General features: G+C 31.8%; 2 protein-coding genes across 4 annotated transcripts in view; one reads left to right on the top strand and one right to left on the bottom strand.

Annotated features, from left to right (window-relative positions):
- The first annotated feature begins 3,552 nt into the window (after positions 1-3,552).
- On the top strand, positions 3,553-13,091 carry LOC134726464 (astacin-like). Its single transcript, XM_063590870.1, has 12 exons — positions 3,553-3,612; positions 4,029-4,035; positions 6,083-6,103; positions 6,415-6,461; positions 6,931-7,009; positions 7,184-7,322; positions 7,639-7,817; positions 8,501-8,803; positions 11,140-11,160; positions 11,808-11,945; positions 12,313-12,563; positions 12,951-13,091. Exons 1-12 carry the CDS (start codon positions 3,553-3,555, stop codon positions 13,041-13,043), a joined length of 1,338 nt encoding a protein of 445 aa, XP_063446940.1. The 3' UTR covers positions 13,044-13,091.
- A 1,237-nt stretch (positions 13,092-14,328) lies between these two features.
- LOC134725185 (atrial natriuretic peptide-converting enzyme-like) overlaps positions 14,329-16,120 on the bottom strand; it is a 74,954-nt gene continuing 73,162 nt past the window's right edge. For all 3 annotated transcript variants that reach the window (XM_063588805.1, XM_063588804.1, XM_063588803.1), the window contains exon 20: positions 14,329-15,784. In XM_063588805.1, coding sequence (XP_063444875.1) covers positions 15,611-15,784 — 174 coding nt within the window. In that variant the 3' untranslated portion in view covers positions 14,329-15,610. The remainder of the gene's footprint in view (positions 15,785-16,120) is intronic.

Raw genomic sequence — 16,120 nt, 5'->3', positions numbered from 1 at the left:
CTGATACCATATTGCCAAAAATGGAAATGTGCTTACGAAATGTTACAAATACTTGTCATAAATAATGACCTTATTACGTATACAAATCAAATGTCACTGAGCACCTATCTATAAGGCATAATCTTCACGTTTATGCGTGTCGTAAGATTACATATCATATTTGTATCTGTGTTTTAATGTGCTCGTGCCGAAATATTCTACTATGTTAGTATTTCTGCTAATTTAAAGAAAAAGTGAGAATGAAAAGAAAAACAAATGAATTTCACTCCGCCACAGGTTCATGTACCATATTCATCATCCAGGCCTTGAAGTCATTTAACTTTTAGGTCAGCTTTTTTTACTCCTATTCCAAAATCAACCAAGCAAAATGCTCGATTTCATGCTTCGAGCACAATTGTTGTGCTCCGAGCACTGAGCAAAATTTTATGACTTCAACCCCAGGTGTCTACTTTTAGTTAGTAGTAATATTTTTCATATCTTGAACTTATCACCGAATTTGCGCTTTAATACACGGGTGTCATTTGTGGAATAGAATTTCTTACTATCCAAGAGCTTCTTAGATTAGACACCCAATTGTTCATTATTTAGTGTTTTTTTTTATGTAGACTAGCTGTTGTTTGTGCTTTTGTCGTAAATCTTTCTATTGCCGTTTGTTTTTAGACTTTTTGAGTTTTTATATACCCTTGATACTTTCTGTTGACTTTTATCGAACATCTCATCTTCTTATTTATCCAACGTCTCATGATCATTTTCTGTTTTATCCAACCATGTCATGGATAAGCCTCGTGGCTTTTGAAATTAATTTAACACAATTATACTTTAGTTTATATCTTTGCAACAGATTGGATTTTCTGAACAACATTTCAAGACATTATACTTGCAAAGTATAAAAAAAAATCGAATTATATACGTTTTCGCCTATTTCTTCTTTGGAACACGCAGATATTCTTTCGAAACTTGTGTGAGAAATACTTGCTTATAAAAGAATAGAAAAAGGGACATTTCACGGCGTCTTGTTTAGAAATCTATAAAATATCAATCACAAAAAGAGTTTCCATTAAGAGTTGAATATATGTTTTTTTGTGTTTATATCTTGCCCAATTTGAAAGCAAGAGTAACGTTAGCGTGAATATCTGGAAGAGCATCAATAGTGCAAATACATACTATTATTTATATAGTGTGCTAGTGACCTAATACGGTATATATGGGGTCAGTAAATTCCATATGTGGTGAGAGCGAAGCTCGAATCCCCATATGGAATTTACTGACCTCAAATATACCGTATTACAAATGTAGGTCACTATCACACTATGTAACGAATTTATCTTACTGACTACCTTAACGTGTGAAATTTTGACTAGTGACCTATCAAAATCAGCAAGTCTTTAATACTGTTAGCATTCAGAAACTACTTCCATTGATTCTACAAAACCAACAATATACCAACAGATACCAACAATAACAACTTGTTAGGTTTAAATATACACGTTCTCGACGAGGGCGCTTTAAATCAATCACATTCCTAGAAATGTAAAGGAGGTAAGATAAATATTGTAATAATTGTACTGCATATCCTATAAAGTTTTGAGAAATTACCTTCGCATGAGCAAATAGTGCACATTTAATTTTGAAAAATATAGTGAGGTTGCATAATAATTATATGTGAAATTACATAAAGATTATGTGATATATAATAATAGATACAATGGATAAGCGTTGATTCTTGAAAAAGAAACCATGAGTCCGTAGACAAAATAATCCACGGTAAATTAATAAGCTGACGCCACTACAATGGTTTAATTGCAGTTGTTAAATATTTTATCTTTGCCTTTGGTGCGTTACAATGCAATTAAACACAGGGCGAATAAGAGGCGAATTAATGATAGTATCTGACAGTTAATTTTCGATAATTACTTTTTCCCGCAATGTGTTTCTTTTATTTTCCCAAAAGCACTACTTTTGTAAATAACCTAAAGTATTTTTTTATAACACTTACTTTATGACAGTTCTTGTCCATTCGTTTTTGATGCGTTTTGTTTTTTTATTTTGCCATGTGATTATGGACTTTCCAAATTGATTTTCCTCTGAGTTCAGTATTTTTGTGATTTTACTTTTTACTAGATTTGTAAGTCTAGAAAAAAAATAAGGAAATTCGCTATCTACATGATATATGAGATTCTTTATTAAATTTTTCTAAAACCAAGCCATGTAAATAGTTGTTGTTATGGCAAAGAGTATACACGCGATGTGATACAATGTACTTGACCACTTTGTTCAAAGTAAGTTACATAAATGCATGTAAGAACTTTGACAAGTACATAAGGCAATACCTTGACCTCAATTTGTACCTATGATACTGAAAAGTTTAACCGTTCTATTATAGCAATCGTAATCGAAAACTAGACACTCACTCATCTCTTAGGTACAATAACTTGACCAAAAATTATAAAGTTCTAATCTTAGAAAATCTATTACACAATATATAGAGCTAAATAGTATTTGATATGAAAATTTACACGTATGTACATAAAGGTCTGTCGGCGTACTTAAAAAATGTGTTGTTTAGTATAACGTAATAACTTGATCAAGTTGTTTAGCTTCGTATGCCAAACATATTAACGGAGCTGGCTTCTCGGTTACTAATTTCTCAGTAATTAACTTTTCAAAACACTAGTTTATATTGATAGGGGACTAATAAAGGAATCCAAACAGTAAAAAAAAATATATAGATCACCGTGCTTGTTTTCGAGAAATAAGCCATTGAAATTTTGTCGGGAAAATATTCTCTTTTGACTTTTCATAGCTTTATCATTGACAAGTTTAAGTTCTCAAAAACTATTAAAAATAATTAAAATTTTATAAGACTTTAACAGATGGTTTATCATTATACATGTGAAAGATTTCAATAAGAAAAATGAAGTCACCGGGCAAATGTTTCAAGGCATTCAAATGGATTAAACCAGAGGATTCCGAAAATCTGACAAAAAATCCAAAACATGACAAGCCAGCTTCCTCAATAAAGTCTTTTAACTTTCCATCAGCGGCTGCATACGGAGTATACATCTCCCAATTCAGACGGTTTTTCCTATCGTGATTTCCTTGATAGAGGGTTGCTTCCAACAAGGGAGCTATAAAACCAAGAGTGTAAAGTTGAAATCATACCTCCGTATGTGAACAATAAATACAAATAGAAAGAGAATGTAAATGGAAAATTTGTCAAAGAGTCAACACTTCGACATAAGAGAAGGTACTCAATTTTCAGCTGTGCACTTTACAAATAATTAAGTTCTATAAAAGACTGAATATGTCTTCGGAGTAATTTAGGGACATTTCAGATGATGTTATTAAGATCAAAATGACTGTTTAAGACTTAAATTCATTTACAAATAAACGTAAACAAAATATTATCACCTTTCGTGATCATTATAAATTACAAAGTGTTCTTAAAGTACCTCAATGTTTCTGTCATGTCTTATCTTGGTAGGGCACGATCTTATATAGGTTATTCGTGATTCGATTCTTCAGATAGTTGTCTCACTTTGCTTGGACAAGATGAACATTTTTCTCGCTCTATCACTGGGGGTGTCTCTGGTACTAGCTGTACCGGTGCAGGTAAGCAATTCAAATAACTCTTCATAATTGTTTTACCTGAATTATGAGTATCCTTTTTAGTTCCTATCATTTAATTTAAAAAAAATTAAGTCAGTTTACATTACTTGTTGTTTCAAGGTCCTTTTTATTCCATTTGCGTATATTTTTTCAATGTTTGATATCGATCAAAATAAAATATGTGTGATGCTTTTGCGATAGCCTTTCATTCTTCAAAGATATATTCTGCAAGTACTGTTTTTCGCACAGGGGATTCTGATTTTATATACTACAGCTGAACTCATAATATAGTATTCTTTCTTTCCAAGTCCATTGCCCATGGCTTATAATTGTTAACATAATCAAATTACATTTAATAGAATCAATATGGTAGACTGAATACCAAATTTGTATGTGATATTTTATTCATTTTTTTCTAGGTCGATGGTGAGTCTTTTCTTATAATAATATTGTTTTTATCTTTCTATTCTTGTACTATCTGGTGATTGAGTGCTTTTTATACTTTATCTGGTTTTGTCATTTCGCCATTCCATATGTACAACTTTCAACTTGTCATTTTCTTAGTTCCAAGTTAATATATTATAATATATAATATTTAATATAAATATGTTTTTGAAACAAAAAATAGTTAAATGGGAACTGAGAAATGAAACTATGGAAGTATTATATGCAATGTCAACATGGAAATGTGAAAATGTGAAAAGACACTGACTGTGTCAATCACTCGTCTGGTACATATCAGTATTGAAGTTCCATTCTTGTGAAGGAATTAATTGCATAATTAACAAACCAAAAAATATTACAGTAAAATCACAAAAATACCGAACTCCTAAGATAACGCAAAACGCAAAGTCCCTAAAAAAATGGCAAAACTAAAAGCTCATACATCAAACGTCAAACGAATGAATAGCAACTGTCACATTCCTTACTTGGTACAGACATTTTCTTATTTAGAAAATGACAGGTTAATCCTGGTCTTATAGCTAGATAAACCTCTTAATTGTATGACGATCGCATCAAATTCCTTTATAATGACAACGCATGAACTAAACAAACAGATGTAATAGGTATACATGTCAAAAATAGGGATACAGCAGTAAACATTGTGCTATAATCTTAATCCCTAATAAACAAACAAATATATTACAAAGAAGCACGAAATGGCATATACATGTAGATCAAGCATATAAGCAACAGTTCTTTTATTGTTACATGTGTAACAGTTGTTCTCAATTCTCAATTCATAGAGCTGCTTTCAGTATGGAACAACACGCTATCAGATTATGAAACAAAAACGAAAGTACCGAATTCCAAAAATTTAAAAAGTTTTAAAAATAAAATATTGATAAAATCAAACGCTATTGATCAGAGTAAAAAGCGAAAAATAACAACCGGATTCCTGACTTTCTACGGAAGAAATATAACCTATACATACTGTTATATATACATGTATATGCATTTACAAATGACAAACAATAACTATACCGTATCGTCATCTATGAAATAGCAAAACATAAATAAATGAAGATAAACCAATCTGATTTATTGTAAATCAGCAAACAAAAAGTTAAATAAAATGACCGACATACACTAACGACAACAAATAGAATACAGGTCCTTGAATATAGATAGGCACATGCCAAGCATGTGACGAGGTTTACATGTGACAGTTGCGTAACAGCACAACAGACGAACTAACTTAAAGGGTTAATCCTGTTGAAAAAAGTCTATTGCACAAATGATAGTGTGTACAAATTCTTTACTATTGAGATCCGAAAGAAGGATAACCACCTGCTAATGAACCGATTGATATTTTATACAAACACCTATGAACTATTAAGTTCTTCATAGTGAGTTCGCTGCGCAAAATGCAGCTGGTTACCATGAACTGTTTTCTGGTCTTTGGTCGGGTTGTTCCTCTTTGACATATTTCACCTTTTCATTCTCTTTTCTATTATTAATGCTAGTTTAGTAAATCAAAAGAAATGTGCTGATTTATCATTACCAAAATAAATGTTATGAATTACGACCGTGTTTCGAGGTCAAATGTGTACACCTATCTGCCAAATTTTGAACTTTTTGTGCATGTGTTAGGTATAGAGATTACATTGTTATCTATGGTTAAAGGTGTTTGCACCGAAATAAATCCTGTTATCATGTCAAGGCCAAATTTTGTAAGAATCTAGGGAGGAGCTTAACTATTATTATAACAGTAAAATACTATAGTTAGAAACTATGAATTACTATGATCATAATTATCTAAAAGAACACCATACTAACAATAATACTTATAATTCAAAAGAACATTTATTTATTATAATAACAATTCAAAAGAACATTTATTTATAATAATAATAATAATTAAAAAGAAAATTAGAATAACAATATAAAGAATACTAATGTTATCAATTACGAGAAATGTTTTATTTACCATTGAATATAAAAATTTAACCAAACTGTTATTATTTTTCAGACCAGAACCCAGAAGAAGCAGGTAATTATGAAGTCGAATAATGCGCATCCTTTTTTTTTTATTAACACAAAAACCGTAAAAATAAATTTAAAATCAATAATAGCTTTATTAAAACCTTATTTCTGAAATCCTATTAAAGCTTGTATTGTTTTAATACCACTGTATAAGTTGTTGGTAGCAAGCTAAGGTTATTTTCAAATTCGGTCGCATACGTCTTAACTAAAATATGTGATCATTAATAAAGACTTGAAGTTGTTTTGTTAGTAAAAAACATTTCCATTTTTGTTAAAATATTTCATTAGCAATATACATTAGGGTTGTTTGTATTGCAGGATTTTTTGAAGGAGATATAGAGATAGAACCAGGAGAAGAGCCATATGTAAGTGCGACTTGTACCTTTGTTGAAACCATTTTATTGTATCAAGACTGTTAATCTACAACAAGGGACATAACTCTAGACTTTACTAGTCTTTAGTTCAACTATTTTGTTATAAGTCTATATTTCTAACTGACTTGGCTAAAAAAAAATATAGAATAAAGAACAAACAGAAGAGCAACAGTATACAAAACACAACATCGAAAACGAAAAACTGAGCAACCAAAACCCCACCGAAAATCTGGGTTAATTTAAGTTTCTACGGAAGCGTAAGCCGCTTTAGCTCAGCGTGTGGCACCCTTCGTGTAGTTTTGTTAGTACACATCTTGTAATAAGTAATAATTGTAACTCGGTAGTCAATTCAAGAAAAAAGGAATGGGATTGTAGTTACAACATTTGGAAGACATGTTTTATGATATAACCTTGTATATGAACATGTATATTTAGTGCATACATCTTTTTTTTTGTATAGTTGAGAAATGCTGTTGCAAACCACAATCTTCTCTGGCCACATGGTGTTGTTCCATGGACCATCGACGCAGTCCATTCGAGTGAGTAAATTGCCTCAGGATATTGTCAATTGTTACATTAATAATACATGTTCAAAAAAAGATACCTTACACATACTGCGAAATTAATGAAAATTTAAATTGTATTTACGAATGTGTTCCCTTGTTTTTTATTTCGATTCCCTAAAAAAAAATTTTATTTTTTTGTGCACTTAGGACAAGCTTCTCACGTCCAAGTTTTCCATGATGCCATGAACGAAATTATGGAAAAGACAAAAGTAAATGGAAAGAAATGCATTGACTTTCAACCACGCCAAGCTGAACATGGATATATGCAATTTACTTACGGAAGTGGGTAGGTACAGATGGTCTCAGTCTGTTCCATATTGAAATTGCAGTAAACATGTTCTGAAATATCAAATCGTAAAGGAAATATAATCTGCTTAAATTTTGAAAAACTATCTTTTAGGAGCTAAAGATGCCTTAAATATAAAGAAAAATGAGTGCTATGAGTCAAAATATTTTACCCTGTTTTTAGGGGGGAAACAACTAAAGAGTTCGAACATCTGACACAAATTCCTAAACCCAACCTAAGTATATAGTTAATTGTGTGATGAAATTTGAACAAGGTACCAGTGCCGAAATTTGATACATACAATTTTTATTTAAAGATGCCACACACCTATTGGTTATCACAGTACACGCAGATCTGACGTCACATTAGGTACCGGATGTCTACGAAAAGGAACAGTCATGCATGAAATCCTTCATGGTTTAGGATTCTGGCACGAACAAAGCAGAGCAGACAGAGACAACTACGTCACAGTTCACTGGAAGAACATTCAAACAAGTAAACACAACATTTTATTATTACTACATATAATAAAAATCAAAGTACAGTTGACTTATGTTTTCCCTAATGCGATATTGGTATTTTACCGCAACCTAAAGCATAATATGTCAACTTTTCTGACGCAGCTTTTTTCAACAATCATTTTCTAACTTTCAATATACCATCAGACTAAGGTGTGTTTTTCCGACGTTTAGCCCATATAGTTCAAACAGGACAACTGAATAAAACCAAGTAGCAAAAGTTATATGACTTTTATGTGTTTTATGAATATGTTGAATTCATGTATGAACTTTCATTGCTGATTTAGCAAAAAGTGAAACCGCCTAGGTGCAATGGCTGTCAGTACGTACTTTATTTCTAGATTTTGGATTTGGTGTTTGTGTTGTTTTTGTATGGGAGATAATAACTTATATGTAAAAATCCGTTTATACACGAATAAAATAGAGTAGTTGCAGCGTGTTCGAGATACTACTTAGTAGAAAAAGGTATAAAATTGACTGAACAGGGCTTTATATTCTCTGAAGTTATGACAAACATTATTTAACATTGACATAGTTTTTTCACCAAAATGTTGTTATTTCATATGTTCGAGCCACATATAGCATAAATAATTTTTTTCAGTATTCTGTTTTTGTATAAATTAAAAGAAGTAGTATGTTTACAATATTTCTTGCTTGCAGCTCATGCACGAAACTTTGACAAGTACCAATTAGGCACACAAATTGATCATTTGGGTATGCCATACGATTATGGATCAGTTATGCACTATCCAGCCTATGCATTCGCCATTGATAGACATCAAATGACCCTTGAACCGAAACAAAGTGGAGTAACCATTGGACAAAGAGTAAGACTGAGCGAAACTGACGCCAAAGAAATTCAGATTTTATATGGTTGTATACCGAGAGGAAGTGTTGGAACAGTCACAGCTGCACCTGGCGCATCAACTCATGCACCAGATATTTCTCACGTTTCTACACCAAGTAAGATATTGTGTAATACAAGTCATTTACTGTACATTTAGAACATATACTGATAAAGTTGTTGGTCGATCACCAACAGCAATGCTTTTTTTCATTATGCTTTTTTTTATGAGATGTGTTAATCATGGTTATTATGTAATCTTATATTGCATGATAGAACTGTTGTAATATTATCTAAACCCACACATTTTGTTTAAGGGGAACAATAGGACAAAGTTACACTAACGCCACACTTTGATATATTTAATAATGTGGTATATTTTCTATAATCTCTATTAAAGAAAGCTTTAAAACTGTTGTAATATTGTCTAAACCTCAAAATAAAACTTTTTTTAAGAGAAACAGTAGGACACAGTTACACTAATATATTTAATAAATTATGTGGTTTATTTTCGATAATCTCTATTAAAGAAAAAGGTACATTTGTAATTTAAGAGCCCTTACCTAAGTTCCAATAAAAGTAAAATTGTTCAACCTTTTTAAAATTATGTTAGTTTTATAAAGGTATTATCACTTTTAGTTATCATTTTTTAATAAGAGGTCAATTTTTCATATTGTGATGTCAAATTTTATTGTAACACGGGTGATTTTAAGGAATGGTATGGTACATATATTTGCAAAAAAAAGTTAAATCACAAAAATTCTGAACTCCAAGGAAACTTGAAAACGGAAATTCTCTAAACAAATGAATGGATTTCTATTATATTCCATGCTCATCGTTGGTACAATCAATCAACATATATCATTTTATAATTCCAAGACATTATTTGGAGACACTATCATATTCAGTACTTTGCCCAACGAAATTATTTGCTAGATTTATTTGTTAAAATTATCAATTTTGATTTTAATTATTTTTATCAATTTAAAAAAAAATAAAAAAAATAAGGTTTCAAAAACTCCATTAAGCAACGAAACTTTAGACTCATTTAGTTTCTTCTATTTGGTTTTTTTTTCAACGTGATATTGCTCCTCTAGTATTTTTGCAATGTTACTTGGCAACTATTTTGGAGTTGAGGGTTTCTGGTTAGAATAAATCAATTGACCTGCCTCGGACGCACGATGTTCATAAATGTTCTTAATTTACCATTTAAGGTGGTATGGGAGTCTAAAATAAAAATGATAGAATTTGTTCATACTTTGCCAAAACTTAGTATCTATTGATATATGTTCAAAAATATAATAAGAATGATAGGTCACCGCGCATTTTCTCAAGCTACAGGTGGTGATAAAATGACACATTTTGTATGGATTATACAGGAAAAAACACCATTTTGTAATTAGAAACTAAACAAAATGATAGAATTGTAAAATAAAAGAGGAAAAGATAGCTTTCATACAATGCTTTGAAAATATCAAAAGAAAAGATATGGTCACCGTGAGTTTTTTCCGGCTAAAATACAAAATAGAAAAATTCCATGTACAATCCTTCAGAAAATGCACTGTTTTAGAGTTACCCCCCCCCCCCCTTAAAATGCCAATTTGAAAACATTTAAAAACAACCAAAAATTATTTTTATACTTGTAAAAATATTAATATTTATTAGTTATATTCTTATAAATTAGTTCTTTTAAATGATAATTCACAATAAATAAATACATTCCTGGATTTAATTTTGCTAACTTAATAGAAAATCTGGACCTTAGATTCTCTGTTTTTTTACAATCCAAGATGGCGAAAGACACCCATACCACCTTAATCCGTTAATTCCAGGCTCGTTTACAATAACATTTGAATTTAATGATTTTAGTTTGAATATAGTGAATCAAGTTCGCATTCATCATGAAATTTGAGATTGTATGATTTTCATTATAGTGAGATGCCTAGATGTCCACAACTTCTCTAGTGTATCAAGTTCGCATTCGTCATGAAATTTAAGATTGTATGCTCGTGTATAATAGGGAGATGCCTTCATATTCACAACCTTCTCTAGCGTTTCAAGTTCGCATTTGTCATGAAATTTAAGATTGTATGCTATTGTATAATAGAAAGATGTCCTGATATCCGCAACCTTCTCTAGTGTATCGAGTTCGCATTCGTCCTGAAATTTAAGATTGTATGCTCTTGTATAAAAGGGAGATGCCTTGATTCCATAATTTTCTCTAGTGTATTAAGTTCGCATTCGGCATGGAATTTAAGATTATATGCTCTTGTATAAAAGGGAGATGCCTTGATACCCACACAACCTTCACTAGTGTATGAAGTTCGCATTCGTCATTGAATATAAAAAAAATTGCTCCGGTATAATTGGAAGATGCCTTGATATCCACAACCTTTCTATAATAGTTCTTGTATACAATAACGGTTTGTAAATAATGTCGTACTTTTTTTTGCAGATCCTCTTATAACAAACCAAGGTAAGTTTATGCATTTTTTTTAATATAGCTACAAAATTGATGTTGTAAAACTTATACTTAATTTCATGTTACTATTTTATAAGCTTAAAACTCATCTCGATATAAAGTACAATACAATGGGCCCGCATATGATTTTTAATACTAGGGAGGCGTAAAAACAGGAAAGCCTTTGTAACGTAAAAATATTATTCATGCTGCAAAAAAGGCTAAAGATTACTGGGAGTTATTCACATTTAAAGATGGAAGTTGAATGAAAACGTCATGGCAAAAATAAAAAAAAACAACATCAAGACAAATAAGTCCACAAAACACCATTAAAACATAACAAAAAGACTGTATGGGCTTTGCTCATGGTTGAAGGCCGTATGGTGATTTATAGTTGTTAGTTTCTGTGTCATTTTAGTCTCATGTGGAGAGTTGTCTCTCATTTGTAATCATACCACATCTTTTTTTTATATCAGCAACCCATACCAAGCAACAGTTTATTGGATTGTAAAAATCCTTCTCAAGTAGTGGCAGCCGCCATGTCACACGGTCGTATAATGCTTAAATGTTAAAATAAACACATAATTATCAGTAACACGGTACATAAATTAATGCCCAAAAAAATACAAATCAGCTGCAGACATACTCATTTTATTCTACAGCTGCCACATGTTCCTTTGATGCTGGTTTGTGTGGATGGTTACAATCCACAGGTGATAATATTGACTGGAGAACTGGTATGGGCAGTACACCTAGCCGAAACACTGGTCCACATGCCGACCACAGTGGAACTAGCGGAGGTATATTTGATTGTGTTATCGGGTATTTCTATACGTATTTTTTTTCGTATTTTTTTTTTTTATATTTTTGATCCATTAATAGTACATCAGCTCCATGTTAAATTTCGAAGATCAATTAAATTAAGTTCAGTCCAAAAAATACGGACAAAATTGTGAAACTTTATAAAAAATCTAAGCATTGATTATTGTGTCTTTTGGAATCTTCCCTCATTACTTGGTCCAGATTGTTGCATTTAACATCGATTTACATGTACTGACTTTATTTTCATTTTTGATATCGTCTAATTATGCTTCAGCACGTACTTTGTAATAAATTCTGCATGCAATTTTTAAATGTTCACTCATAAGATGGTACATTTTCTTACAGGACATTATCTGTTTTTGGAATCCAGTGGACAAACGAATAAAAACGCCATCCTTGTTTCCCCACAATACCAACCTGGAACTTATTGTTTCTCAGCATGGTTCAACATGTATGGTCATGAAATGGGCTATATCTATTTTGAACTGCTGATCGGAAGTAGGAAACATGCAATTAGGTCTTATCACGGTGACCACGGTGACAAATGGATGCACGTGCAGACTCAAGTTAATGTTCGTGGATCCCATGCATTCAATGTAAGTTTATTAATAGCACATTCTAGTTACTAGTTATAATATTGCATAAGACTAACCCTTGCATTGCCAGTGTCATACGTTCTTTTCTAAAAAGCATTTTGTTCGCAATTTTGCTACTATACCCTTTCTGACTGATAGTCGTGGAATAGCGAGTCATGATTTTTCTATGCTACATGTACATGTATTTATCATTAAGAATAAAGTCATCTGTATAGGTTTCTTTCACCAAACACAACATTTCTATGAATTGAAGTGTACATGTATTTTGCTGCATAATATACACACTATTACCTTTAAACTCCTCCTATCTTTTAATTTTCTCTCACCTTAGTAGAAACTTATGTAACGTATTTAACATGTTTCACTGTTTAAGTATTTTCTTTTCAGTTCCAAATTGAAGGTAGAACAGGAACGTCATACCACAGCGACTTGGCTATTGATGATGTATCTGTCACACCAGGAGCATGTAGTCATGGTTAAAACTAGGAAATGCTTATTAGAATTATTAAAATTTCAAATACTATTAAAGCATCTTCTTTCTTATATCCTCATTAAGAATGGACACCAAATTAGTCAAGTACTTAGTAACCAAATGACATGGTTGTGCGGTACTAATTTTCAAAAACTCCTTCATATTTTAATTTGTCAAAGGCGATGCATTCGAACTTTTTGCGTAACAATAAAATTGAGAATGGAAATGGGCAATGTGTCAAAGAGACAAAAATCCGACATAGAACAGACAATATCATAAGGTTACCAATAGGTCTTCAATGCAGCGAGAAATTCTCGCACCCGGAGGCGTCCTTCATCTGGCCCCTTACACACATATATTAATATATATCAGTTCAGTGATAATGAGCGCCATACTAAACTCCCCACATTGTCAATAATGATATAAGTGTATATAGGAGATGTCACGCTTTAGGATATAGGGGGTAGATAGTTGTGGATGTGGATTATCTTTAGCTTGATGCTATTGTTTATGCCTCCCCTACGAAAGTAGAAGGGCATTTTGTGTTCTGGTCTGTGCGTCCGTTCATTCGTCCGTGCGTCCGTCCGTCCTTCTGTCCCGACTCAGGTTAAAGATTTTGGTCGAGGTAGTTTTTGATGAAGTTGAAGTTAAAACAACTTGAAACTCAGTACACATTTTCCTTATTATATGATCTTTCAAATTTTAATTGCATATTAGAGTAATGACCCAAATTCCACGGTCCACTAAACATAGAAAATGACAAAGTGAGTGGGGCATCCGTGTACAGTGGACTCATTTTTGTTTTAATCATTTTGATTTGAGCTGATGAGACTTTTGTATACGAATTCCGAAAATAAAAGTATTGAATCCTGGTATCTATGATGAGTTCATTATAGGGGGTAATTCAAGTGGGGGGGGGGGGGGGGGGGAAGTGGGAAAAGAAATGCACCCTTGTGTCATCTACTTATATTTGAAAGGCATACGTCTCAGAAGTTAGAGGATTGCTATGTAACAGCTCGCATGTTTAAAGTTCGCAAAAAGACATACATGTTACCATACACTGACACACTATTCTGACCCCGAGCTGACCAGGCTTTCCTTTTTCATTTGAAGTGAGTACTAGCAATTGAATAAGATACTAACAGAAACGTGAAAACAACACATTGTCTAGTCTTATTATGAACTATTCGGAGATATCCTTTCCTCCATAAAAACAAAAGCAAGCACGCTGTCAAGACACAAAGAGGTAGTTGGATTGAAAAGAGATATTGAATAAACTAATATTTTTGTACATTTATTGTTTATTAGATGAAGGAATAACGGTACATACAACTTATGATATTTTGGGTATAAAACAATGCAATCTTAATCGTTTGTTAATATTATGTACAAAGCAAGAATAAATAATATTCACAGAATAATTCTACAACATTAACTGATTTTTCAAATAAGACACATGATTATAAATCAAAATGCCATCGATATAATTTTCATCTGAAGATTTAAAACAACCAAACTAATATGCAAAACAAGTATACAGACTGGTTGCACTGAGAAAACTCGCTTTTTGAGATATGATATCATTAGTTATCAAACAGAAATGTAACTTTTAATACGCTTACCTGTACGTCTTCTAAATCTTTAAAGACCTGTAGATAATTGAGCTCACAATTGATCGTATTTATTTTTTTGATTTGCACTGATATATTTAAAATACAGTTGTGCATCAATGTATGCGGTATATCTGTTATACCAACAAGTTTGATTTTGTAAACTTATCAAATTTCGTGATGTGTTGTGTCCATAGTAAAACAAATAACGTACATTATGAGAAATGAAATACAAATGAAAAGGTAACCATGATAACTATGATTTGAAACATATAAATTTGAATATTGTTTTAAAACTTGCTTACTCATGTGCATCTCTCCATCTAATATTCACTTTTACTCAACCATGCATACAAACAGTTCAGCAGTTAAAAGATGCTTTCAATACCTGAACTTGTTTTTATTAGGCGCTTTATTATATTATTACTGTTATAGTTTTGTAAGTCTATTTTCATCTTACAGTTCATCACATGATAAGGTCTTATATAACTCTGGCTTTTATAATGTTTGGGTTTGACCGCATGGTCATCCAGAAAAGCGATATTTGTATCATATTAAACATGATTTCTTTATTTTGTTTCAATTTTAAGAGCATCTATTACATCTATAATACTTTTAAAATCTTTCAAACCATTCTGTCAAACGTCATTGTATCTAGTGTTCTTACATTTCAAAGTTCCATACTGCAATATCCCACTAGATAATCAATAATATTTGTATAGTATAAAGATCTTTTTTGAGATTTTCATGCACAATTTCAATATCAATATGTGTATAACTATATGCAGTATAGTGCGTGTTCCAATAAAAAATGTGTAAGAACAAGTAGACGCTGTCTATAACATTGTCCATGATAACGACTTCTACTAGTACTGTTCTATAGTTAATCCGGGTAGTAAAGTTGTCAATTAATAACGTTATGGTGTTTATGGTGTATATGATAAAAATAAAATAAAAGTTTGAAATCATCCAACAGCCCCTTTCGTAGTCTCTCGGACCCAGTCGACATACAGTGGTACTTCAGTATATACACCTGGAACATTTACTGCACATCCTATACCCCACGAAATAACTCCGGCTAAGTACCAAGTATCTAGTGTTGCGTTTTTGGAACACAATAATGGTCCACCGCTATCACCCTGTAACAAGATCAATAAGTAGATATCACCTAGATGGGAAAGCCTTTGGTCAATGTAGATATCTGCTCAATCGATAAAATGTTTTATATTTGATACAAATGTTTTTCAAACTTTCATGTTACACGTAACAAATGTTGACATTCTTTTCATTTGAATTGCAAAAAATGGTTGGCATATGCGAAATGCATCCCCAGGATAAGTTTAAATTGAAATTGGTATGAATACGGATTCAAATGAATCAAATCATTTACTTGCAAGCCAAGTAAACATAAGCAATGTTAACGTTTTTTCATAATTGAACCCAACTGACTCCTAATACCGAAACCTTTTTTTCAT

Source organism: Mytilus trossulus, chromosome 7 (assembly GCF_036588685.1).
Source record: "Mytilus trossulus isolate FHL-02 chromosome 7, PNRI_Mtr1.1.1.hap1, whole genome shotgun sequence".
In the NCBI taxonomy this organism is placed as follows: Eukaryota; Metazoa; Mollusca; class Bivalvia; order Mytilida; family Mytilidae; genus Mytilus; species Mytilus trossulus.
Note: the sequence above shows the minus strand (reverse complement) of the source record. Positions and strands in the feature narration are given on the sequence as shown.